At 44.3% G+C, this 27,240-nt stretch overlaps 1 protein-coding gene across 2 annotated transcripts in view; it reads right to left on the bottom strand.

Moving 5' to 3' along the window:
* LOC119028828 (artemin) overlaps positions 1-27,240 on the bottom strand; it is a 76,853-nt gene that overhangs the window by 18,105 nt on the left and 31,508 nt on the right. The window contains exons 1-3 of one of the 2 annotated variants that reach the window (XM_037115149.1): positions 15,272-15,472; positions 8,956-9,017; positions 4,095-4,263 (exon numbers count right to left, since the gene is read on the bottom strand). In XM_037115149.1, the coding sequence (XP_036971044.1) occupies positions 4,095-4,260 (166 nt within the window). In that variant the 5' untranslated portion in view covers positions 4,261-4,263; positions 8,956-9,017; positions 15,272-15,472. Of the gene's footprint in view, positions 1-4,094; positions 4,264-8,955; positions 9,018-15,271; positions 15,473-27,240 lie in introns of those variants that run through there. The other variant, XM_037115148.1, reaches the window with a different exon arrangement.

Below are 27,240 nucleotides of genomic sequence, written 5' to 3'. Positions count from 1 at the left end.
CTCTTTCAGCCCTCTTACTTCTCAGCTTTTCTGCCTTTTCAGCTTTTTAAATCATTTTTCTTCCTCTTCCTTCATGTAAAAGGTGACATCTCACATCCCATTAGTAAATCTGTTCTTCTCTGACCTGGTTGGATTCTCTGGATTTTTTTCAACATCTCCCAAGTGAACCAGTGTGCTTGACAGAGTGGTAGCACACAGACTCCCAAGAGCAAGTACAGTAAAATGGGACGTCTGTGCTGTGAACACTGTGTTTGAGCACAAAGGTGACATCATCCAGTGTTTAGAAACCATCACGGGAGTTTGAGCCTACCATTCTGCAGGAAGCTGGAGGGTTTGTGAGGCTACTTGAGGATGATACTTTCAGCTTCTTCCTGAAACTATTTCATTGCATTACGCCTCGTGTGGACATTTTCTTCAGCTTGAGAAGCAAACCATCGACTCAGTCTTTGTCCGGGGAATCATGCAGCAGTTCACACAGTTTTTCTGACTTCAGCTTATATTATTTATATCCAGCAATAGCAGGCCACCAATTATGAAGGAACAACTTTCTCAGCAGAAGGTGTTGCATGAACAAGCCCAGACGGCAGCATGCCCCGACGGCGTGTACTGCGAGGGCCCCGTTCATCGCTGCTTGCAGCTTTAATTCATTTCTGTATATCTGTGTCCATATGTTAATGAGGTAGGAGGTCCTAACCGCAGTCAACAGCATGACTGGTCAAATCGGAGAGCCAGACAAAAGCAAACGATTCCCAATCCCAAGCTTTGCTCCCTGTAAACTTGCAAACCAGCTCCAGTTGGATCAGAGCGAGATTTCCGGAGAGACGCTGAGAGAAGTGTAGATGACACACATGCTCGTGTTCTACGCCTGCTGCCACACAACAAGCTTGAGACACTTTTTCTTTTCCCTTTTCTTTTATTAGTAGTAGGGCTACTATTATTAGAATTAGATTAGGGTTGGGAAGGAGGGGTTTAAGAGACTTTTGGCTTCAGGGAATGGGGATGAGTGTGGTGGGTGGCCTCTTTAATCAAAGAGGGCTTAACAAAAGAATGGCAGAGAGGGTGGCAAAGGGAAGCCAGGGGTAGACACTTCTTTTCTGTTCAACCTAAAGTTAGGAAAATATGGTTATGTTATTCTCTAACCTGTTGGGATTCAGTGAAACTCTGTAGATTGAGGTTGGGCCATTATGGGTTAAGTAAGTCTTTGTGCATTATAGGAAAACATGTTTCTGGCTTGTGTGAATGTGAGATCCTTGAAACAGTAAAGCTCGTTTTCCTAGAATGTAGAAAGTATAGGGAAGAGAGAAAGGTATTCTTTGTTAGATTGACAGGACTTGGAGTTGAGGCTTTTTCTGTTGCATTTTTTTTTGGACACTGAGAAATATGAATTGATCTCCAATGCAGTTCTGCAGTTGCAGTTTCTGCAGATACAGGATTGTATGTGAGAATTTAGACCCAAATCTGACCTGTGAAGGGCAGTAATACACTTAACAGCATCTACACTGCTGAAATCCTATAAGAAGAAGAAGAAGAAGAAGAAGAAGAAGAAGAAGAAGAAGAAGAAGAAACAGCAGTTTAACTTGCGTTCATTTTAACTGGCGAGGGAAGATGTGCTGGAGGTGTGGTTTGAGAATCCCATCAGGAGAGGGGTCCTCGGCCATGTCTACTAACCAGGAAAAACATTCTGCTCATCGATCCAAGTCATGTATATGTGTATTAATTTTGACGTGGCTTGAACACTACTATTCCACACAGAGATGCCAGAGTCTGCAACCTGCAAACCACTGTTAGACAAGCGCTACAGAGCACATAGTGACGGTGTAGGTGACTGTGTTGATAACTGTCCGATAAAACACAACCGTCTATAAATCGTCCAAAAGTGCATGTTGTCAGTCCTATATCTTTGTCATGAATGTCTGTACTTTCAAACAACTCATGGGTGGAACAGTGTGAGGCATTTGTTCACGCCGAGTGGCTCGAGAGCAGCGTGGAGACCGCAGTTAGCTGTAGCGCTGAGTGCGCAGCATCCAGGTGACACCTGTTACCATCAAGTATTTCTTTCATCATTTGAACGTTACGTTCAAATCATTCAAATCAAATCAATTTTATCTATATAGCCCAAAATCACAATCACATTGCCTCACTGGGCTTTACAATCAGGTGAACAACATCCTCTGTCCTTAGACCCTCAATTCGAGTGAGGAAAAACTTCACATATTGATGGAAAAAAAACCCAACCTTTTAACAGGGTAAAAAAGAAACCAACGGAAGAAATCTCAGGAACAGCCACAGAGGAGGGATCCCTTTTCCAGGACTGACAGACATGCAATAGATGTCGCATGTACAGAAAAGAGCAACAAATCACAGTTTACAAGCTACATTAACAGAAAGTCTGATAGATAGAAGTCTGATCCAGAGCCGCATACATCGTTATTAAGCTGAAGCCAAGTTGGTGTGAAAACTGTACTGTCATACAGCCTGCTCGTCAAACAGTCTGCAGAGTACGTTGACATCCAGCCGGAACTCAGCGTGAGGTCAGTCAGCTGTGGCAAAGCGTGAGGCACCCAGATCAACCTGTGATACAAACACCTGGATCAAGAGCATGGCCACTGGGGTGGCACTGGCTAATCCTGAAATTTGATTGGCCCCCCTACCTGGCCCCCCCACCAGCATTTGGGAGAAACAAAAAAGTGTGCTTAATTAATTGTTGTATTTATTTTCCACACATATATGTATAAAAGCAGGTCGCACTTTATTTTTCCGTACGTTAATAAGACGTGACGAGCCGTACTTTGTATCAAATTAGACAAAAACAAGATGCCAATAAGATGTAACGGGCCATATTTTGTATCAAATTAGAAAAAACAAGACGGCAATAAGACATAACGGGCCGTACCTTGTATCAAATTAGACAAAACAAGACGGCAATAAGACGTCACAAGCCTTACTTTTTTTTTTTTTTTTATCAAATGAGACAAAACAAGACGCTAATAAGAATTAACAAATTGTACTTTGTGTCAAATTAGACAGCTAGAAATAATGTCATCTTAATTAGACTGTAAACAAGAAAAGTTATACCGTAATTAGACACCATATAGCCTACCCAAATTATGCTGTAATCAAAAACTGCATATACCGTCTTATTACTTAAAATATATGCTACTATACTTAGACACTATTATACCAAATTATACTGTATTTACAAACCAAACTGGAGATCCTAATACACTATTAAACACCATTTTGCAAGATCTTTGTAAAATGTTACAAATTACAGTGTTATTAGGGGTAATTTGTGAAACATAACAACAGAACAGTACTGTAAAATGAAGTAGTCCTTCTCACTGTTAGTCATTTATTACAGTGTTTACAGGGTAATTTGTGACATATTACAACAGAACTGTGCTGTAAAAAAAAGTGGTCCTTCTCATTTTCTTATAGGGTCGCTTTTCTGACCCTTGTGGACCGCCTCCAGTGCTCCAGAGCCCTGCCAGCACAGGGCTAAAGGGCGATGTGCGGCTCACGAGCCAGTACTGACATGTTGAACATACTGTTCTGTACCCAATTAATGGTGACTGACAGGTGGATAAAGATGTCGCTGGACACACTGAAGTGACTTACACTCCCTGGAGATTTATCCTATCCTATGCCAAAAACTCTTCACCCTATCAGAAAATTTCATCATTTACGCCTCTCCAATGGGAGGTTATATTTAGGTTTTCTATGCTAGTAATAACCTATATATAAGGATCTGAAACATGACTGGTTTATAGTATGTTTTTAGGATATATTTATATCTCTCTAACCTCAAGATGCAAATCATGAGGCACCACAATAACAATAAAACCAGCTCAAGTTTGGTTTGTTCGATCTCAATAAATTGACACATTTTTTAATATAAATCTGCATTTCATCATTGTTCCATGGTGTGTTATCTAACCCCACCTCATCACGTCTTTGCAGTAAATGTGCAGAACTACTGACCTGCTCAGACTTCAAGTCAAGTTTGACCATAAAAAAGTAAACCAAGAAGAAGAAGAGGTAGATTGTAGGTCTGCTGATACCATGCTGATGAAATAAGAAGATAAGTTACTAACCAACAGCTTGAGGCCAGGGTGTGTGGATGCTCCTGTCCTGTTCCAGACCCTCAGCAGAAGACCACAGCTGGCTAAAGACACGCTGGATGTCTGACTGAGCCTCCTTATTGTCATCAACAGAAAACACTTCCACCAGTGTCAGCAATGACGCCACCACCCACAGCATCACCTGACAACATCAAGAAACACATACTGGAGTCACTTTGGTCAACTGGATGGCAGAATGTGCTAGGAGATTCAATGATTCACTTGTGCTTCATAGTAAATCCTATCATAAAACAGTAGAAAATCTGCAGCAAAGACGCATGCACTCAGAGTGAAATGTAATGTTTCACTGGAACACCTAAGTACTGAGAGCACAAGAATCCCTGATTCAGTGGTACTTTAGCAAAAGTAAGGATGCCAAATATTTCAATGAAAAGCCTCTCCTTAGGCACAAAAAGCACATGTGGAAGAACTGAAGTAATATATCACAGTATAAAAATTATGATCTAAGAAGTAAAAGACCTGCATTCTAAATTGTAATTAGGTATATACATACTATTTTATTGTATAATATCTCCTGATGAATGAATATACATTCAGCTAATTCTAGATATGTTCTGTGCCAGAAGTGGAAGTCAAATTATTCGAATTTAGTATGGTCACTGGGTTGGAAGGGGAGGTCCAGCTAGCTGTCGTCTGCTAAACAGTTAAATGAGATATCATTTTACCTAATGGAGGCAGAGATGGAAGTCCATCAAGTAGATCAGGATGTAATAAACCACCAGCTAGTGCCCCAAAAATCTGTTCAGAGGAATACTTTTTTCTGAAATAGTTCTGATACAGACAGCTTTATTGTGGATTTGAATCACAATTTCGAAGGAGCAACTGCAATCAGCTGTTGCAAAGAGCACAAAACAATCCCTAGATCCAGCAGGGTATGAGTTGGCAGTAAAGTAGAAGACAGCACTTGTCTCTCTTTTACCACCATTGAGGTGTCCTTGAGCATGATGCCCCCCTGGAGCTGCTCAGTGGCTGGCAGGTCACATTGTAGTTGTAAAGAGCCACTTCCAGGTGTGATTGTATAACTGTGCGAGTATGATCATAGCATCCCTAAAACACATAGCACTGTTCTCAGTTAAACCACCCTGAATAATGATCATTTTAGGAGAATGGAAGCTGTTTTTCTTTGAATGTGTAATTTGTAAGAAATAGCCAGACTTCAAAAGTAACTCCAAAACTTTAGGGGGCAGCAAAACTGCTAACTGCAGCTCACTATATGGTGGTAGATTTTTTTGGCTGCAGCAACTAGTTGTGCAACTAAGTGGCCCTGTTAGCTGACGGCAGCAACACATCCTCATCATTTAACAACTTAATAGTCTGTCAGTGTCTCCCAAAACAACATGACTGTTGCAGCATACCAGTGACAGGCCTACCAAAGCTTTGTTGTACAGTCACAGTTTGGTTAGATTTAGGCAAGAAAACTGCTTGATGAGGTTTAGCATAACATTGTCTTTTGGGTTTAAATCCTGACATCACTTCTGTAATTTCAGTTACAAACATATGTAAGTTAGTAACTTTTGTTATGTTACATACATGACGTAACTAAAAGAAGTCAGCGTTGACTTCTGGTTTCACACTGGACATGAACAGCAGTCTCCTGAATGAAAGTCCTCTGCTTGTTTAACCTGGCCATTCATCCCTGACCTCCCTATAAAGACTTTTCACTCTCTTAAGTACTTCTTCACTACTTACTACCCCCTCCTTTGCAGATGTAATAATTATTTGTTACTTCAGCCACTAGAAACCGCACCTAGCAACAAACATAGATATGGGTCACAAATAAGGTTGAGTAGGTCTGTTTGGTCTGGTGAACAAGCTTCACCCAGTTTGATTTTGTGCCAATCAAACTTTGAGAATTTGTCAGGTGTAACTTATGGTGGAGAGAAATAGCAGCATATGGCTAGTTAGCAGGAGCCAGGAGATAGCTGATTAGCTTAGCTCCACAGGTAAGTGGGGTGCTTATGATTTGTTATTGTGTAGTAAAGCTGAGATGTGAACACAGTGTCACTAGACTACTCAGACCAACGTTCACAAGAAAAGATTCTCATCAGTAATGAACTGGAGCATGCAGTGCTGCAGCCTTTTAGCTTTACATGATGTTTTTGGAGCCTGCAGTAAGAAACCTCTTTTTGACCGACTGCTCATGTTAGACCTGTTAATGTTGCTGCATTGTTCTGTTAAAACAAACCCAACATTTCCTGTATCTGTTTCGTATTGAAAGCCCTCTAACATTTCAGTGGAGAGAATCTCTTAATTTCTTAACAAGATTTCGATTGTGAAACATTTGTAAGAACATGGTGTGGAGAAGTCAATGGGCCTCATTCACCAATATCTTCTTAAGAATCTTCTTTGATTCTTTCTTAAGTTGTTCTTTAGAGGTTCCTTAAGAAAACCCTCCGTCAGATTCATCAGCTTGTTTGTAAGCCTCAGAATTGTTCGCAGCTGTGTTCCTACCAAAAAGATGAAATGAATGAATAGATAAATAAATATGACAACATTATCACTGTAATATTGTATTTTATTGAACTGCACAAGAGAAGAAAACACAACCATGCAAACATGTTGGTACTGAAATGTGTGTAAGAGTACTCCTGAGTGTTCGTAGGATTTGTTCTTACCTGAGAATAAATCCTGGATAAGAAAAAAATCATGAATGCCACAGTCTTCGGAAAATCTTTGTAAGTGGGACTTAAGAACAAATTGGTTTGTAAGAACGGTTCATGAATGAGGCCCATTGACTTTCAAGAACTGTCACGCGTTTGTTCGCTGCACTTTGGAATGCTGACTTTTTTTTTTCTTTTTTGTATGTTTTTGCATTCTCTGCATGGAACACATGCCATGCACTTCTAACATACACCAGACAGGCATTGCTGGACATCGACACCTCACACAGCCTTTTTGATTTTACTGGCTCTATACCAGAGCTACTAAACATTGTCCACCCCCGCAGACAAAGTCACAGACTGCGCCGTTCAGCTACACACTCAGTCCGAACACTGAGGAAACCGGACTGCAGCCTCAGGTAAGGCTAAAGGGGAGGTGTGTCTGCATTGTGGTGTGGACATCTAAGGACTGTTTATAAGCACTGTTGGCCAGATGTGGAGGTACCTATCTGCACCTATTCTGAAGGATCCTCTGTCAGCATACAGAATTATGCTGAGTATGTGACTGGGTGTATTAGCACTCATGTTGACAAGATCGTGCCCATCATACAAGTCAAGAAGTTTCCCAACCAGAAGCCCTGGATTAACAGTCAGGTACGTCCCATGCTGCATGCTCACTCTCTTGCATTTAAATCACTAGTGCATTGCCCGTAGGAAGTATGTATCTCTATAGCAAAGTGGGAGGTTAAGTAGCTTTTTCATGGATGGCCAAATAAGGCTGTGTTTGAAGGTGGGACTGTCTGTGGACAGCAAAGAAGAATGTCATTGTACAGAGAAACATACTACTGTTACTTTGCATATGACAATAAACACTGTGAATCTTGAGTCTTTGAGATACCACCCTTCCCTTCCACTGAGATACCAGAGGTATCTCAGGGGAAGGGTTCCCTTTGACTAGTGTCCAGCAAAAACTACTGAACAAACACCTTGTATTAGTAAGAAGATGCATTTTATTCCAATGGACTAAGACCAGACCTCAAACTGTTAACCAGTCTTGAGCTCAGTTTTGACAGGGAATAAGAAGATCTTTGATAAGTTGTAGCTGCCCTTTCTAAACCATCTCCCAGAGTGCACAGCAGATTTAATACGAATGCGGTGAGGCAATGTGGACTTGACATCCTTCTGGTACCCCTTTGAAGGCCTAATTTCCCTCCTAGGTATCTTGTTGTTCTGCCTTCCTGCTGTATTCACTAATCTATTTGACATATCTAAGCTATATGAACTGTCCATGTTATGTACCATGTAATGCTCCCATGTGTTGTGTGTTATTTTTCATCCCACAATGTGCTCCTACCAGATGCAGTCAAGTATGTTTTATTCCCTTTGTTTTTTCCAAAAAGTCAATAAAATATCATTTAAAGAATATAAGAAAATGACAGGGCATTGTTATCAATAAAACATTCACTGTGAAAAAAATAAAGCAGTAAAAGCCAACACAGGTTGTGTAAGTGTAAGTTGTGCAAGAGTTGTCCTGATGGACTGTAGTGCTGCTGTCATTAAGGGGGCTCTCATTAACATCCATCAGGTGTGGCTGAGTTACGTGCAAGAGCCAATGGTGAAACACCTTAGAAACTTTCAGTAGCTTAGTGAGCTCATTTTTTTATTTGTTGTTGAGAATACACATACAGAAACGACTTAGTTATTTCAGTATATCTATATTAACTGTTTTAAAAGAAAACTAGTTTGCATTTTGTCAATAAGGTTAAAAACTATTTAGAATTCACAGTGTAGAGACATGCAGTTTTTGGTATTTGCATTGAATGTTTTGATATACAGTGTTACATACATTGAGCAAACTGAAAGCTGACCTGGGTCAGCGATCTATCCCATCCAATCAGCTCTTTGACATGGAAATTGTGCCTGGCTTCCCAGTGTCTGGCTTTGAGCCTACATAAGCCCTGTCTACCCTCAGCCATCACCTGCACCTCTTTAATTACTTAATTGACATGAGACACCTTCTCGCTGTGCAGGTTGGGTTAATATTTTAACATCACTTATGGAATGAGTTTCTCTGCGGTGGCTGGCAGCAACTTAGGGGCCAGATCAGTATAATGGAAACAGGCTGATGATGAAACATATATGACAGTCTGCCAACAAACCCTACTGGCCTACTTTTACTTCTGATTCTCATGCATTCACAAACTCAGGCTCACCTTCCAGTTCTTTACATGATGCTGGGTAGTCGACACCTCCTGCCTCCACCAGGTTTTTCCATCTGAAAAAAGAATAACAGCAACAACACCTATAAACAGAAGCACTAGTCAGCCATCTAATAAACAACTCTACCAGCTTTCCCTCTCTTTAATACAAGATACAATGAATCTTTACTCATCAAAAGAGCTTGTTGATAATTCATTCTCTGATTATCACAGTGCCATGGCTACTGAGAGCTAATTCCTGTCACTTAGACACAAGTATCATAGTTTACCCACTGGATTAATAACAGGAGCTAAATGCTATTCTGAAAACTCACAATTTAGCTGTCAGTGGTTGTGCCTTCTTCATGAAGCTGTCATGTCTCCTGTTGTGTTGTCCTTGTATCTGGTTTTTGGTTTTGGGTTTTGATTTCATGTCCTTTTTTTCTATGTCTTGTTGTGTTATGTGTTTTGTTTTTTCCTTGTCTTGTGTCTCATGTTCTGATTTTTCCATGCCCTCATGTGTCCTTTAAGTTCTCCTGTGTTCTCCCCTCTGGCTCCCTCTGTCTGTTGTCTTGTTCCCTCCTGGTCTGTTCCTCTGTGCTCCTCCCCCTCGTCATCACACCTGGCTTCCTTCTTCCTCTCTCCTCACCTGTTCCTCGTCATGTCATTAGTGTCTGTGTATTTAGTCTCTGTGTTCCCCTCACTCCTTGTCCGGTCATTGTTTTCTGTTTGCTCTTGTCCATGCTCTTGTCCATGCTCTTGTCTATGCTCTTGTCCATGCTCTTGTCCACGCTCTTCATGAATGGTATGTGTTCTTTGGATTTTGATTTCTGGTTTCTGTTGTTTGAGTTGAACTTTGATTTCTGATTTGCTACTTTGTCTTGCAGGTTTTGCTTTGCTACTTTGTCTCGTTCTTGGTTGCTACTTTGTTTTTCATCCCTGTTTGTCTGCTTTTGGTTTTTGTAAACAACTTTTAAATAAAGCTCGCCTTTTGTTTTCCTTATCTTGCCTCCCGTGTGTACTGCATTTGGGTCCACCTTTCCCTTCCATAGTTTTCCCTTTAAACCCCAACCTGACAGAATGACTGGACCAGAAATGGATCCACCAGACAGTATACTTATTTGTAGGCTAGGGAACAAAATGGTGGAGATATTGAGCGGCAAGGCTGACACAGGGGAGAAGTTAAAGGCCATTGCAGACTTTGACACGGAACTATTTATTAGGCCTTGGTTGAAGGAACTCCCTTGAGTCGGACTTGTTATAGCAGAGCTGGTTAAATTCAGAACGGATTTGGTTGCGAACCTTTATGCCGTGGACTCTCAGGTGGTGGCAAGCCACCATGCTTCAGCCACAGCCGAGCTCCCAGCCCAGGCCGCAGCCACAGCCGAGCTCCCAGCCCAGGCCGCAGCCGCAGCCACAGCCACAGCCACAGCCACAGCCGAGCTCCCAGCCCAGGCCTCAGCCACAGCCGAGCTCCCAGCCCAGGCCTCAGCCACAGCCAAGCTCCCAGCCCAGCCCCCAGTCGGCGTTCTGGTCGACACCTGCCAGTGGCCCCCAGTCGGCGGTCCGGTCGACACCTGCCAGTGGTCTTCAGTCGGCGGTCCAGATGAGGCCAGTTCCTGCACCTCGGTCGGAGGACCGGCCGAGGCCCACGCCAAGTCTAGTTCCTGCACCTCGGTCGGAGGACCGGCCGAGGCCCACGCCAATTCTAGTTCCTGCACCTGTTCCTGCACCTCGGTCGGAGGGCCGGCCGAGGCCTGTTCCTGCACCTCGGTCGGAGGCCCGGCCGAGGCCAGTTCCTGCACCTCGGTCGGAGGCTCGGCCGGGCCGAGGTGCAGGAACAGGCACTGGACTTGGCATGGGACTCGGGTCCCACGCCAAGTCCAGTGCCTGTTCCTGCACCTCGGTTGGAGGACCGGCCGAGTCCCATGCCAAGTCCAGTGCCTGCTCCTCGGTTGGAGGCCCAGCCGAGGCCCAAGCCAAGCCTAGTTCCTGCTCCTCGGTTGGAGCCCCGGCCGAGTCCCACGCCAAGTCCAGTGCCTGCACCTCGGTCGGAGGCCCGGCCGAGTCTCACGCCAAGTCCACTGCCTGCTCCTTGGTCGGAGGCCCGGCCGAGTCTCACGCCAAGTCCAGTGTCTGGTCCTCGGTCGGAGGCCCGGCCGAGTCCCACGCCAAGCCCTGTGCCTGCTCCTCGGTCGGAGGCCCAGCCGAGTCCCACGCCAAGCCCAGTGCCTGCACCTCGGTCGGAGGCCCGGCCGAGTCTCACGCCAAGTCCAGTGCCTGCACCTCGGTCGGAGGCCCGGCCGAGTCTCACGCCAAGTCCACTGCCTGCTCCTCGGTCGGAGGCCCAGCCAAGTCTCACGCCAAGTCCAGTGTCTGGTCCTCGGTCGGAGACCTGGCCGAGTCCAGTGCCTGCTCCTCGGTCAGGGGTCCGGCCGAGGTTGTTTGTTGCCAGAGACCCTTCATTGGCTCCCAGGCCACCAGCTCCCGGCAAAACTCTGTCGGTGGTCCGGCCAAGACCCTTAAGGGTTTCCCAGCCAGTGGTCTGGTCGCCAGTGGGTCTCAGTCCACGCCTTCGCCACCGGTTGCCAGTGGGTTTCAGTCCACGCCTTCGCCACTGGCCTCCAGTGGGTCTCAGCCCACGCCTTCGACGCCAGCCTCCAGGGGGTTCCAGCCCGCACCTTTGCCTTCGCCTTCGCCACCGGCCTCCAGTGGGGCTCAGCCCACGCCTTCGTCGCCAGCCTCCAGGGGGTTCCAGCCCGCGCCTTCGCCACCAGCCTCCAGGGGGTCCCAGCCCGCACCTACGCCTTCGCCTTCGTCTACGTCGGCAGCCTCCAGGGGGTTCCAGCCCGCGCCTTCGCCTTCGCTGCCAGCCTCCAGGGGGTTCCAGCCCGCGCCTTTGCCTTCGTCGCCGGCCTCCAGCAAGTTCCAGGCCGCGCCTACGCCTTCATCGCCAGCCTCCAGCGAATTCCAGGCCGCGCCTACGTCTTCGTCGCCGGCCTCCGGCAAGTTCCAGGCCGCGCCTGCGCCTTTGTCGCTGACCTCCAGCGAGTTCGAGGCCGCGCCTACACCTTGGTCACCGGTCTCCAGCAGTTTCCAGCCTGCGCCTTTGCCTATGTTGCCGGCCTTCCGTGGGTTCCAGCCTGCGACAACGCCTTCGTCGCCAGTCTCCAGTGCACCTCAGCCCACGTCCCTGGTATTCACTGCGTTTCAGACCATGCCCCTTCTGCCAGCATCCAGAGCCCCTTCGCCTTCGTCCTCACCACAGACCATCCTCAACTTTCAACCTCTTCTTCTCCCTCATGCTTTGAGCTAGAGACACCATTCCAACTTTAAAAGAGTCACCCAACCTTGAACTATTGGGCTTGTATTCAGTTTTTAAAGATATTGTAAGGTTTTGAACTAATCACAGTTTTAGTTTGAAGAACTTTTAGCCCGTCTTCTGACTTTATAATGGGTGTGTATTGCGTCAGCTAGAGTGCATGACATCATCGCTAGAATGTAGAGCAGCTGAAGCTGATCAAGAAAAAAATTCTCTTCAGCTTAATTTAGATCCCAAACCTTTTACTCAACATAGACAATGTATACATAGAAATTTAGGAAAACTTGTTGGCTTTCAGAAGATGGTCTCATTTTAGATGTATGAGTTACAGTTTTGGATGTGGAAGCCCTCGAGCGACAAGAAGTGAAGCAGCTGCCCCATAAGCTGCAATGTTAATTTTGAGCCTAAATTTCTAGAGGACAGCAGACAGTACCTGATATGTCTCTCGCGTTTGTGCCCTCATTTCTCACTTTCCAGAAATAAAAACCAGATGACCGAGTTCAGCAATATCTCCTCTTACTCACCATATAGAAATTTTGACCCTAACTATTAACATTTTTTCTAAAATTGCAGGGGTTTGTGAGGCATTTTCCCATTCATTCTTATGGGGACATTTTCATCTCTGTCTCTGTTACTTCTCCAGGGTGTGTATCTGTAGAATGCGTGTGTATTGCGTTGGCTAGAGTGAGTGACACAATCACTTGATTGGAGAGCAGCTGGAACACTGGAGAAAGAATTCTCTTCAGCTGGATTTGAATCCAACATCTTTTACTTTACATAGATGATGCAGCCATTTTAAGCTCTTTTTACCTTTAACTTTCAACCTTTTCAGTGTTTTTTCACCTTTTTCAGTTCTTTCTCCTTTTAACTTTCCACCGTTCCAGTCTTTTTTCACATTTTTAACCTCTTTCTGCCCTGTTGCTCTAGACCTTTTTAGCCTTTTCAGCTCCTTCAAACATTCTGCTTCATGGTCAGATATGAAAATGTTCAACTTTTTAAACTCTTTCAGCCTTCGTCAGCTTTTCTGCCTTTTTATCTTATAAAATATTCATCTTTGTTCCTTTGAAGCTTTTTTATACATTCTGCTTCATGTTCCGTGACAGAAACTGTTCGGCGATCAGTATGTTCAACTTTTAAAGCTCTTTCTGCCTTTAACTTTCCACTTTTTCAGCCTTTTTTCACCCTTTTGAGCTATTTCTGCCCTCTTATTCTACAACCTTTCTGCCTTTTCTGTCCTTTTTCTCCTTTTCACGCTCTTTTGGCCCTCTTGCTCTACACCTTTTTAGCCTTTTCAGATATTCATCTTTCTGCCTTTTCAACTCCTTTAAACATTCCGCTTCATGTTCAGCTTTGAAAAAGTTCAACTTTTAAAACTCTTTCAGCCCTCTTCAGCTTTTCTGTCTTTTCATCTTTTGAAAATATTAATCTCTCTGCCTTTTGAGCTTCTTTATACATTCAGCTTCATGTTCAGCTACAGAAACTGTTCAGCTATCAACGTGTTCAGCTTTTTATGCTCTTTCTGCCTTTAACTTTTCAACTTTTTCAGCTTTTCAGCAGTACATTCAGCAGATTTCCCTTCAGCCTTCAGCATTCACACTGTATTTTCGCAGGAAATGCAATTTGTCTAGTTTTATTTAAAATATCCAAACAACCATTTCTAACTGAATGTATGAATGCACCATCTCTCTATAAAAGCAAGGAATCTCTGTCTGTCTGTGTATGTGTGCCTCAAATGTCTCTGCAGATCAGGATCAGACTGACCTGAGATTTTCAACATGGCTGCTGCATGGCTCAAGGGTGTGCAACGTCAGATTTGTTTGGACTACAATGATACCATTAAAATATTATGTCAGAAATGCTTTATGAATTCCACTAGCCAATCACTGCACACCAGAGCCACGTGCGCACCAGAGCCAATCACTGCAGAGACCAATGCTAAGACATACCTTAAAGGGATAGTTCAGGGTTTTTGAAGTGGGGTCATATAAAGTACATATCTATAGTCGATCTGTTCCCTACTGTAATCACTGATCAGCGCAGCCTCAGTTTGGAGAAGTAGAGAGCCACTCAGCTTTGTACTGCAGTGAACAGGGTCCAGAGAAAAAGCGAAATAAACTAGTACTGTGTAGTACACATCAGCAGGGAGACCGGCTGATCTTAAGTCAGAGACTGTGAAGACATTAACTGTTAAACTGTTTATGTTACATAAAGTGATTTTCTACTGTTAAACCTCAGGAGTGAAATTTGTTCCTTTTGAGCATGAACTGACATATTAAATCTGCTGTAAGTGATACAATTTGATTACATCACTGTTAGAGAGTGTTTAGTCAGTAACACATGCCTCTCATCCCCCTGCTCATTCAGTAAAAGACAAAATCAATCTTCTAGTATCTCTGCCCTCCTCATCTAATCAGGACAGAAAGAGGTGGTCCTGATGAACACACAGAGAGCAGGATCCTCTTGTTCTGGAGGGTCACATAAAGCTATCAATGCCAGCACTCCTGGTGACAGCTTATTACCAAACAGGCCAAGATGAAATGGGAAGTGCTTGAAGAAAAGATAGAGACAAAGAGAGAGAGGGTACTGCTCTCCACAAACTGGACATGAAGTTAGCTAAAATGACAACAATGCTCACAGCAGCTTTAACATAATGTATTGAAGTATTTCAAACACACAAATACAAGCTCTTTAAGCATTATGTCACAAGTTGTAACTTATCTTCCTCTGCCCAGCAAAATACTCTAATACAAATACATGTCAATGAAATACTGCCCAGCTCTTATAAACAGTGCGTTTACATGACACTTGAGAAAAATGACTGGGTTAGACCGACTATAATCGGATTTTTAAGAATCATGTATACACCTTAGTCTGACTAAAATCGGACCAGATCGGATTTCTCATAGTTGGATTAAAACAGTGTTTAAAGGGATATTTTTGTGGGGCATTTTCACATACACTTCCTGTTTATATCGAGACGAAGCATGACAAAACGCAAGTATTACAAACCCAATGATCAGAGGACGATCTCTGCGTTTTTGGCGCATCATTGGCAGTGACCAGCGCCCGTGTAGCTGAGGAGGAGCAGCCAGAAAAACGCCCCAACGTTCGAGGCACTGCAGTTGACGGTCCGTCTGGGGAGCGGGGTGGTCCGGTGCCGAGAAACACGGAGGCAGAGACCGGCACACAACTGGCTTACAACAATGCTGCTGCTCCTGTGACAGTAAACAGGGAAGCCTTCATGAAGAAAACGGGAGAAAGAAAATCGAACTTTTTGAGGTACCGAGACAAACTTTCATTCTTTGAAATTTTGGCACTAGACTAGAAAGGAAGAGTAGCATGATGAGCACTTGAATTTTTTTTCAAGGGAGTAAAGCTAAACCTTTTGTTACTCAATTTTTTTTTAATAATACTGAGGGGTGTCAAAATCTGAACCACAAGGACAAGGTGACAATTTCACTCTTTGAAGTGAATGCCCCTATCTTAATGATATTGTTACTTGGGAATTCAAATTTTTCAAATTTAAATTACGCAGGGGTGATGTGTGAAAAAGACTGGAATTTCACTAATCAACAATTCTGAATTTCATCATAGAGTCAGGCAAGAAACAATGCTAAAATATTTTTTATTTATATGTTAGTACTTCAAAACACACCACACCACATCGAGCTGGTGTGGGCTTGCTTATAGCTCCTCAGCTCAGCCCCCACGTGTTGGAGTTTTCCCCAGTGAACGCGAGGATCGTTTCCCTGCGCCTTCGGGCCGGGGGTAGGTCTCTCATTGTTGTTTCGGCCTACGGGCCGAACAGCAGTGTAGAGTACCCGGTCTTCTTGGAGGCCCTGGGAGGGGTACTGGAGAGTGCTCCAACCGGGGACTCCGTCGTTCTACTGGGGGACTTCAACGCTCATGTAGGCAGCGACAGTGTTACCTGGAGGAGTGTGATTGGGAGGAACGGCCTCCCCGATCTCAACTGGAGTGGTGTTTTATTATTGGACTTCTGTGCTAGTCACAGTTTGTCCATAACGAACACCATGTTCAAGCATAAGGATGTCCATCATTGCACGTGGCACCAGGATGCCCTAGGCCGGAGGTCAATAATCGACTTTGTGGTCGTGTCATCTGACCTCCGGCCGTATGTCTTGGACACTCGGGTGAAGAGAGGGGCTGAGCTGTCAACTGATCACCACCTGGTGGTGAATTGGATCCGCTGGCAGGGGAGGAAGCTGGACAGATGCGGCAGACCCAAACGTATTGTGAGGGTCTGCTGGGAATGTCTGGCGGAACCCTCTGTCAGGGAAGTCTTCAACTCCCACCTCCGGGAGAGCTTTGACCAGATCCCGAGGGAGGCTGGGGACATTGAGTCCGAATGGACCATGTTCTCCACTTCCATTGTTGACGCGGCTGTGACGAGCTGTGGCCGTAAAGTCCCCAGTGCCTGTCGTGGTGGCAATCCCCGAACCCGGTGGTGGACACCGGGAGTAAGGGATGCTTTCAAGCTGAAGAAGGAGTCCTATTGAGCATGGCTGGCTCGGTGGACTCCTGAGGCAGCTGATGGGTACCAGCAAGCCAAGCGTGCTGCGGCACAGGCGGTCGCGGAAGCAAAAACTCGGGTCTGGGAAAAGTTCGGGGAGGCCATGGAGGAGGACTACCGGTCAGCCTCAAGGAAATTCTGGCAAACCATCCGGCGCCTCAGGAAGGGGAAGCAGGTCTCCACCGACGTTGTTTACAGTGGGGGTGGGGAGCTGTTGACCTCAACTGGGGATATCGTCGGGCGGTGGAAGGAATACTTTGAGGATCTCCTCAATCCCACTGACACACCTTCCATAGAGGAAGCAGGGGCTGGGGACTCGGAGGTGGATTCATTCATCACCCGGGCCGAAGTCACTGAGGTAGTTGGGAAGCTCCTTGGTGGCAAAGCACCGGGGGTGGATGAGATCTGCCCTGAGTACCTCAAGTCGCTGGATGTTGTGGGGCTGTCTTGGCTGACACGTCTCTGCAGCATCGCGTGGCAGTTGGGGACTCTGTCTCTGGACTGGCAGACTGGGGTGGTGGTCCCTCTATTTAAAAAGGGGGACTGGAGGGTGTGTTCCAACTATCGGGGATCACACTCCTCAGCCTCCCTGGGAAAGTCTAGTCCAGGGTACTGGAGAGGAGAATTCGGCCGATAGTCGAACCTCGGATTCAGGAGGAACAATGCGGTTTTTGCCCTGGCCGTGGAACACTGGACCAGCTCTATACCCTCCGCAGGGTGCTTGAGGGTTCATGGGAGTTTGCCTAACCAGTCCACATGTGTTTTGTGGACTTGGAGAAAGCATTTGACCGTGTCCCTCGCGGCATTCTGTGGGAGGTGCTCCGGGAGTCCGGGGTCAGTGGCCCTCTGCTAAGGGCTGTGCGGTCCCTGTACGACTGGAGCAGGAGTCTGGTTCGCATTGCCGGCAGTAAGTCAGACCTGTTCCCGGTGCATGTTGGACTCCGGCAGGGCTACCCTTTGTCACTGGTTCTGTTCATTATTTTTATGGACAGAATTTCTAGGCGCAGTCAGGAGCCGGAGGGGGTCTGGTTCGGGAGCCAATGGATCTCATCTCTGCTTTTTGCGGACGATGTTGTCTTGTTGGCTCCGTCAGGCCAGGACCTCCAGCATGTTCTGGGGCGGTTTGCAGCCTCAATTGGAGGAGTTTAAGTATCTTGGGGTCTTGTTCACGAGTGAGGGAAGGATGGAGCGTGGGATTGACAGGCGGATCGGTGCAGCAGCTGCAGTAATGCGGTCGTTGTATCGGTCTGTCGTGGTGAAGAGAGAGCTGAGCCGAACGTTCCCACCCTCACCTACGGTCATGAACTTTGGGTCATGACCGAAAGAATAAGATCCCGGATACAAGCGGCCGAAATGAGTTTCCTCCGTAGGGTGGCGGGGCACTCCCTTAGAGATAGGGTGAGGAGCTCTGTCACTCGGGAGGAGCTCGGAGTAGAGCCGCTGCTCCTCCACATCGAGAGGAGTCAGCTAAGGTGGCTTGGGCATCTATATCGGATGCCCCCTGGACGCCTTCCTCGGGAGGTGTTCCTGGCATGCCCCACTGGGAGGAGACCCCGAGGAAGACCCAGGACACGCTGGAGTGACTATGTCACTCGGCTGGCCTGGGAATGCCTTGGGATCCTCCCGGAGGAGCTAGGGGAAGTGTCCGGGGTGAGGGAAGTCTGGGTGTCCCTGCTCAGGCAGCTGCCCCCGCGACCCGGCCCCGGATAAGCGGAAGAAAATGGATGGATGGATGGATACTTCAAAACACAAGACTGGATGGGACCCCAAGTGGACTAAGTACAAGTGGTTGGTGCCTGTTCAAGATGAACATGGCAACATCACCGGGTTGCTGTGTTCCATCTGTCGGCACCACAACCAAGCACAGTGGAACGGCCAGATGTATTGGACGAAGGATCCATTTGCATGCCTGAGGATTGACAACATCACCAAGCATGCCCCTTTGTTCCAACACAAACAGGCTGTATGGAAAGAAACAGCCCGCCTGGTTTCGGAGAGAAATGGGGGCATTGCCCAGGTGTTTCAATGTGAGGTAAGAATACAACATTTTTATGACTACAATCAATTTGATCCTATAATTATAGGATGTGCAAAAGGTGCGGTACTTTCTTCGTGCGCCGTACCATGTCCTTGTCTGTACTAGACTGACTGACTATATGTGCAACAGGTGTCTAGCTTGCTAATCATCCCCTGTTCTTATCTCCTGTGTTTCTAAAGGTTTCCCTCCAGAGAGAAGCTCTCACCAAGGTGATGCAGACGTTGTACTTCCTGGCTAAGGAAGAGATAGCGCACACAACGTTTTCATCGCTCGTGGACTCGCTAGAGACCACCTGGGATGTGATGTCTTTTTACATCTATCCCAGGGTGGAAATGCGATGTACAGGAGCGAGCGCATCCTCCAGGAGCTCCTACAGGTGTGGAACTGATTTTTGAAATTTTTACATACCTTTGAGTGGATTTTAAAACTATCTTGCTTTTTGATCAACATTAACACAATGTACTTCCTTACCACAAACAAAATTAAACAAGTGATGGCAGACCAGCTACAAGCGGAACACAGCAGGTTACTTGCAGGCTCCACCTACTTCGGTCTGCAGGTGGACGAGACGACAGACATTACAACGACGAAAGAATTGGTGCTGCGCACATGGTAAGTCTTAAGTTTTTATGTTGATTAACATTAAGTAAAAAAAGTAAGCCTAGCAATGTAGATTGAAACTAGTTGCCAAAAATGTTTGCTTTATTGTGATGCTTTTTCCCCCAGGTTGATCACAGGAGGGGAAGTCATCAGCTGTTTTGCTGGGATGGTGGAGGTGGATGACAGCAAAGCCAACACCATCAGTTCTGCCATCCTGGCCTGGATATAGAAGAAGGGCTTGGATGTGCAGAAACTGATGGGGCTTGGCAGTGATGGCGTGCCTGTAATTACAGGTGGGTAGCAGTCAATTTCAAATAATGAGTGAGTTATTGTAAAGAATCCATTGCTTATAAAGTTGTCATTTCATTTCTCATGGCACATGAAAAGTACTCACAACTTGCCTTCAATGTCTTCCAGGAAAGAGGAATGGAGTGGCAACACTTCTCAAGGGCCAGAGCAAGCTGCTAGTTGCCATCCATTGCGTTGCGCATAGGCTGGCACTAGCAGCTGGCCAGGCCGGAGAAGCTGTTGCTTACTTCCGAAACAAGTTCAATCAAAATCTCGGGGAGCTGTTTCAGTTCTATGACAACTCAGCATGTAGGATGTCCCACCTACACCAGATCCAGGTAAGCTGTACTGACCAAGTCTACTAATGACACTAACTTACTAACTTGAAAAATTAAGTTGTATGAATCACTGACTGAATTGTTTTACAACTTCAGGACATGCTGGACATCATCAGAACAACAATGAAGAACGCCATGGATACCAGATGGCTCAGCCACAATGAAGCATGCAAGGCTCTCCATAAGAGCCTGCCCACCATGCTGCTTAGCCTGGACCATGAGACCAAGGACAATGCAACAGCATTTGGACTCCTGGCGTGGCTGTAGGACTACCAGACTCTGGCCACCCTCTATCTCCTTTGTGACCTGCTGCCACATTTGTCTATGCGGTGTTTCCAGCGTGGAAAGATTAATTTACAGCAGATACCCAGCAATGTGCAGACAACTGTGGCACTGGTGAGGACGATGAGGGAGGGCATGACCGGTTGTAGGCACTGCTGACAACGAGAGGTGTTTTAAACGCAATGTGCAAATTTTTTATTTTTTTAATTTTTTAATTTTTTTAGATATATTTCAATCAAAATTCTTTTGATAACTTTTTGTGAGGAGGGTCCACACATGCTACATGTAAAGTTTGGTGCAAATTGGTGAAATTGCCTAGGAGAAGTTCGGAAAAGTGCATTTTTCATTTGTCGTGATCTTCCAAATGGAAAGTTACACAAAAATGGGCGTGGCCTACACCACACAATTCAGCTCAACTCAGGGAACAGGTAGATATAATGTTCAACAATGTGCTACATATTATTTGGGATTTATGGGCCGTAAGTGTTATGGTGTGTGCAAAGGGCCAAACATAAAATTAAACTGGCATCAGAGCGCCACCTAATGGCAGATTGGTAAGTCATGTCAGATATCCTCAAGAGTCTCCTCAAAAGTTTTGTGTCAATCCGCCCAACCAATGTGGAGATATAAAATATTTAAAGAGCGCCACCTTGTGGTCATCGCCTTAGATTTTGCAGAGACCCTTGGGGGATCATGTCACAGTAATATCCTAAGTTTTATGTCAGCCAAACACACCATTGAGATATGCAACACTTTAAAATTAAAAACTACATTTTCTATTATAAGTGTTTTGGTAACTTTTTCTCAGGAGGATCCACAGATGCTGTGTGCTAAGTTTAGTGCAAATTGGTGAAGTCGCCTGAGAGGAGTTCATAAAAGTAGGTTTTTAACATTTTGCGAACTAGTGAAAAAAAAATGGAGGCAGAAATGGGCGGGGCCTATAACTTGAGATTCAACCCAGTTCACTGTGGACATAAGGGTTTTGAATGTGCAAAAAAGTATATGAGAGTTATTATCCAAAATGCACTTTCCTTTATAACGGTGCCACCTAGTGGTGGAAATTCAGAGCGACAATAGATTAGAACATTTTTCGCCAGGTGTGACTTATATTCCAAGTTTGGTGCGTTTTGGGGTGTGTCCAGGCAGTGAAAAATGCAATCATTTTCTCTGAAGAAAAAAAAAAAAAAAATTTGAAAAACAATAGGGTCCTTGTAGGTTCCCTGCTCGGGCCCTAATAAAGAATCCTTTGAAAAACAATAGGGTCCTTGCAGGTTCCCTACTTGGGCCCTAAAAATCTTTACAATTACAATAGGGTTCCTAGCACCGCTGGTCCTTGGGGGGCCCCTCGGGCTTGCCCCCCTAATAATAATAATCCTTGGGAAAACAATGGAGACCTCGCAGGTGACCTGTTCAGGCATGAATTTGGGAAAAATGACGACACACATCAAAATAGCCGACTTCGGGGGGTGCTAGTGAGCACGACATGGCGTAACAGCTTTCTCCAGAGCTCCAGTGGAACCACTATTAATTTAGAATATATACTCCACCCTCTGTATGAATAACAGCCAAAAAGTTTAAAATCGATATTCTGAAACCTTAAGGATACAATAGTGGTCAGAAAAATAACTTTAATGGCGACAAAACTCAGGAAATTCAAGTTCAACGGGACCTCCAGCAACAGGCTGAGTGCAGCCGCGGAAAAAAGTGTATCAGAAGACCCCGGTCAAACATCACCTACTACCCGGAAACTACACAAGAACTGAAAGAGGAGTGTGACGATTTGGAGGGAAGGATAAGGAGAGGCGATGTGCGCATCGCTGGAGTGGCTGAGAAGCCGGGCTCCAGCTCCGTAACGGCGGTCTCCAAACTTCTGACAGAAGTGCTACAGATGGACAGAGACCTCAAAGCGGACCGAGCATACCACAGTCTAGCACCTAAGAGATCGGATGGGAGACCTCGGGTGATAATTGCGAAAATGCACCATGACCAAGACTGCATGGAAATTTTAAAACGAGCCATAGAACGAGCCCCACTTCGGCTTGGTGGTGAACAGATATCCATTTACCTGGATTTCACAGCCAGGGCGACATTCAACGACGTAAGGAAAATGCTCCGCGGCTGTCAGGCTGTCCGCTATGGCCTTATATTCCCCGCGAGGCTTCGCATTATGTTAAACGGAGAGGACCAGCTATTCCTGGAGCCAGCCAAGGCCATGGTATGTGAACAGGAGCATAATTCCAGCATCAGCAGCGGAAAATGGACAGTGACTCTGTCCCGTCCCTACACGGACCCAGTATCCAGCCAAGAGACAGCACTTTTATATTTTTATATATATTTTATATCCTTTAAAACTTAATGTAAAAACAAAGGACTGAGACAAATTATACGTTAACATAGCGTAAATGATGGTAATGTTATTTGCTTTTTCCCTCCTTATTTAACTCCCAGATCATTGTAAGACACTGAAAACATTTTGAGTTAACGTCTGATCAGAGTCATAAGTTACTGTATGAATATGAAGATATGATGCCATGTGATAGTATCTTAAGGCAGTATTTCAGATGTCATTTCATTTGCTTCCTTTTTCTATATTTTATTATTATTATTTTATTTGTACCACTACTTAAATTAATGTTCTGTAGATAACATGTACACGGTTCTACTGGAGCTCAACTCCAGCTGTTAAGAGGCCGTTAGCATGGATGTTTTAGCCTTACAGTTCAGATTCCCTGTTCCCCCGGGATCTCTTTGTTCCAGAGAAGTGCTTATGCTAATGCATTTTACTATGCCTCAATCTCAGTTATTACATTGACAACGTTCTCCTCTTTTTTTGGTTTCTTTGTTTTGTTTTCTTTCTCTCCCTCCTCATGTCTACCTCCCCACCTATTATATATCAAACACACCTTAAATTATGGGTTCACTTAAAATAATAAGTTATAATGTTAGAGGACTCCACGGCCCTATCAAAAGAAAGAAGATCTTAAACCAGTTGAGACAAATAGGATGTCAAATTGCCTTTTTACAGGAGACCCAGATATGGAGCATGACAAGTTAAAAAGATCCTGGGCGGACAAGGTCTACTACTCGTCACACAAGTCAGGGAGGAAGAGAGGAGTGTCTATGTAAGTGCACAGAACAGTAAAGTTTACTGCCACAGCATCCCATAAGGACACTGAAGGCAGATTCATTTTAGTAAATGGAATCATTGATGTGATTGAGATATCTTTAATGAATGTTTATGCCCCTAATGAGGAGGACCCAGTCTTTATAAAACACATATTCAATTTTATATTGACGAATAGTACAGGACTCCTTCTGATGGGAGGAAACTTTAACTGTGTCATGTCACAGAACCTAGACAGACAACCAGCTCCAAAAACACCACTTTCAAGAATGAGCAGAATGTTAAATGGTCAATCTAAAGAGTCCAGTTTAATAGATATATGGCGACAAAAATTCTCCAATTGTAAAGACTTTACATATTATTCAAGGAGACATCAATCCTATTCTAGAATCGATTATTTCTTTACCCCCAAGTCCGAGATCCATAGAGTAGTCGATATAAAAATATTCCCAATTACACTTTCAGATCATGCCCACCTGCTGATGTCTTGGGATTTGGGACACAATCCATCTTCCAGGCTGTGGAGGTTAAACACATCTCTCCTAAATGATGAGAAGTTTATCACCTTTGTTAAAAGTGAATTAAAATTCTACCTAGAAACAAACTACACTCCAGAGATATTGCCACTTGTTTTATGGGATTGTGCCAAGCCAATATTAGAGGCCGTATTATTGCTTTTTCGAGTGCCCAAAAGAAGAGAAAAGAAGCCAGACAAAAAGAATTAGAGGAGACAATCAAACGATTAGAACAACAACACAAACAGGCACCATCTGCCAGTTTATTGACCCCGCTTAAAGAAGCACAGCGATAACTAAATAATTTAATTTCTGACAAGATTGAAGGCAATTTACGATTTACGAAGCAAAAATTCTATTAACATGGAAACAGAGCAATCCGGTTGCTTTAAGGAAACAGCAATCATCAAATATTGTACAAAAGCTAAAATCTAACCCTAACCCACAAGGGAAGAAGCAAGAGACAATGGTCCCATCACTTGACGCACACAAGGCTTTTGACCATGTATCCTGGCAGTTTCTAATTCAAACATTGAAAAGATTTAAATTTGGTCCAAACTTCTTGAAATGGATTCAAACACTATACTCAAGCCCACAGGCTTCAGTTAAAGTAAATGGATTCAGGTCAAAGGCCTTCACATTACAACGTGGATGCAGGCAGGGATGTGTACTGTCCCCTCTCCTGTTTGCGATTAGTAGAGAACCATTGGCTCAGCTCATCCGAGAGGATAACAATATTAAAGGCATAACAATTAATGGAGAAGACCATAGAATTTTGCTATATGCAGACAATGTGCTGCTTTACCTGACAGAACCTACATTGACAGTCCCACACTTAAAAAAGATAATTTCTGAATTTGGATTCTACTCGGGATATAAAGTGAACCTAGATTAAACTGAGGCTATGAGTATGGGAAGCAAAGTCCCACAGCAGTTTATAGATGGAAGTGGATTCAAGTGGCTCAGAGAGGGTATTAAGTATCTTGGGATATATATCCCCCATCATTAAAGAAAGTATATGATGCAAATTATAAGAAAATAATTAAAAATATTAGCAATGATATGGACAGATGGATGGCACTCCCTTTATCCCTACTAGGACGCATGGAAAGCATACGTATGAATGCACTACCCAGGTTACTTTATCCAAATGCTACTGTTAGAGCTACCTAAATGCACATTTGTAAATTGGGACTCCCAAATCTTGAATATTACTTTTGGGCAGCACAATTAAAACCTCTGACAGCATGGCTCAGGGACCTCACGGATGCACGATGGCTCAACATTGAAAAAAGTCTATGTCAACAGTCTCTATCTGAGCTACCCTTTCTAGATATCTCTCTGAAAAACACTGAGATGGGAGAGTGGACCATGTCCACCCTAAAGATCTGGAGAAATACAATCCCTGTTAAAATTACCCAGACCAATTTCCTCATTAACAAGCATAGGCTCAATTAGGAATTTTATACCTGCCCAATTAGATATGGGATTTAGAAGATGGTCAGAATATGGACTTCAATATATCCATCAATTATTTGAGAAGGGCACTATGAAGTCATTTGAAAAATTAAGGAATAATTTCCTCCTCCCCAAAACTGACTTTTTCAGGTATCTACAACTGAGACACCTTTTAACAGCACAGAAAGATTGGGCCAAAATTGCAAATCCCACAGGATTAGAGCAATTTTGAAATGAAATTTGAACCCAAATAACTCAGTACAAATTAAACAGAGATGGGAGGCTGAGATGCATCAAGCGATATCAAGGGGAAACTGGGAGATCATCTGTTCTGAAGCACATTTTGTAACCAGCTCAAACACATGGAGAGAATTCAAGTTGAAATTTTTTACTAGATATTTTCGAACACCACAAATAGTGGCAAAAATAGGCCCAACACACAATAACAAATGTTGGAGAAGCTGTGGAGCGCACATAGGTAATCATTTACACATATTCTGGGCATGCCCCAAACTGAGGTCATTTTGGGATGAGGTATATAAAGTTCTTGCAGTTGTTTTTCATGCCAACATCCCTAAAGATCCACTGATTGCTGTATTGGTGGTAAAACCACAAGTAATAGAGCGAAGAGCTACAAACTACTTATTGCAAATCCTGCTAACTGCAGCAATTAAATGCATCACAATTAACTGGCTAAAGCCTGAGCCACCCACATACGACTTGTGGACCCAAAAGATCCTGGAAATTTATGAGATGGAGAGAATAATTTTCCTGCTAAGATTACAAAAGGACACATTTGACAGAAGATTGAGTCCAATATTGAGCATATTGATGCAATGAGCGTTTAAAATTGCCTATCCCTCTAACCCCTAGGAGGTAGACATGGGGATGCATGGCATTTTGTGACAAAAATGTAACTGTTCTATATATTGGCATTTTGTCTTTAAGTTTCCATATTCTTTTATCTAATTTTACTTCTTTTTTTTCTCTCACTTGATTTTTTTTTTTTTTAATTTTTTTTTTTTTACCTCCTACCTTGTCTCATAAAACAACTTAAGTACATGTAACTGATGATATGGTTGTATGACAATAAAAATTAAAGTTGAAAAAAAAAAATTAAAAAATGGCCAACTTCCTGTTGGAGTGACAGTATCGGTCCCCAGACGTTTTTGTGCATCTTTTTTGTGGAAGGCAGGCAGGAACAATAGGGAGCGCTACAGAGCCTGAAGGCCATGCCCATGCCCACTGACATCAAATGATCAAATTTTTCGCCAGATGTGACACATATTCCAAATTTGGTGAGTTTTGGGGTATGTTCAGGCTTCCAAAACAGCAGTTAAACCACAGAAGAATAATTCTCTCTCTTTCAATTACAATAGGGACCTCACAGGTGTGGGACCTGCTCGGGCCCTAATAAATAATCCTTAGGAAAAACAATAAGGACCTCGCAGATTCCCTCCTCGGGCCCTAATAACAATTGCAATATTTTTCAGCCACTTCCATGGACTTCTTTGATAACATAAGCTTAAAGGAAAAAATTCAGCTGGCCCACAATGCATCACATGATGATGGAATGGCATGGTTTTTCACAGCCTGGGCTCTTCTTGGGTGGCTTGGCAGCAATGCACTCCTCTGATGGCTAACTAATACTGAAGTAAAAACAGGAGCATTCACACTCTGACATGATCCCACACTGAGCTTTGCTTCACTTTTTACCTCAGTCTGCTCTAGTGAAGCAGACAGTGTAGCTGGTCATAACTGCAGGTGGAAACACTCCTACACTTCATCTGTGGTTAGACTGGTG

Source organism: Acanthopagrus latus, chromosome 11, assembly GCF_904848185.1.
Source record: "Acanthopagrus latus isolate v.2019 chromosome 11, fAcaLat1.1, whole genome shotgun sequence".
Classification (NCBI taxonomy): Eukaryota; Metazoa; Chordata; class Actinopteri; order Spariformes; family Sparidae; genus Acanthopagrus; species Acanthopagrus latus.
Note: the sequence above shows the minus strand (reverse complement) of the source record. Positions and strands in the feature narration are given on the sequence as shown.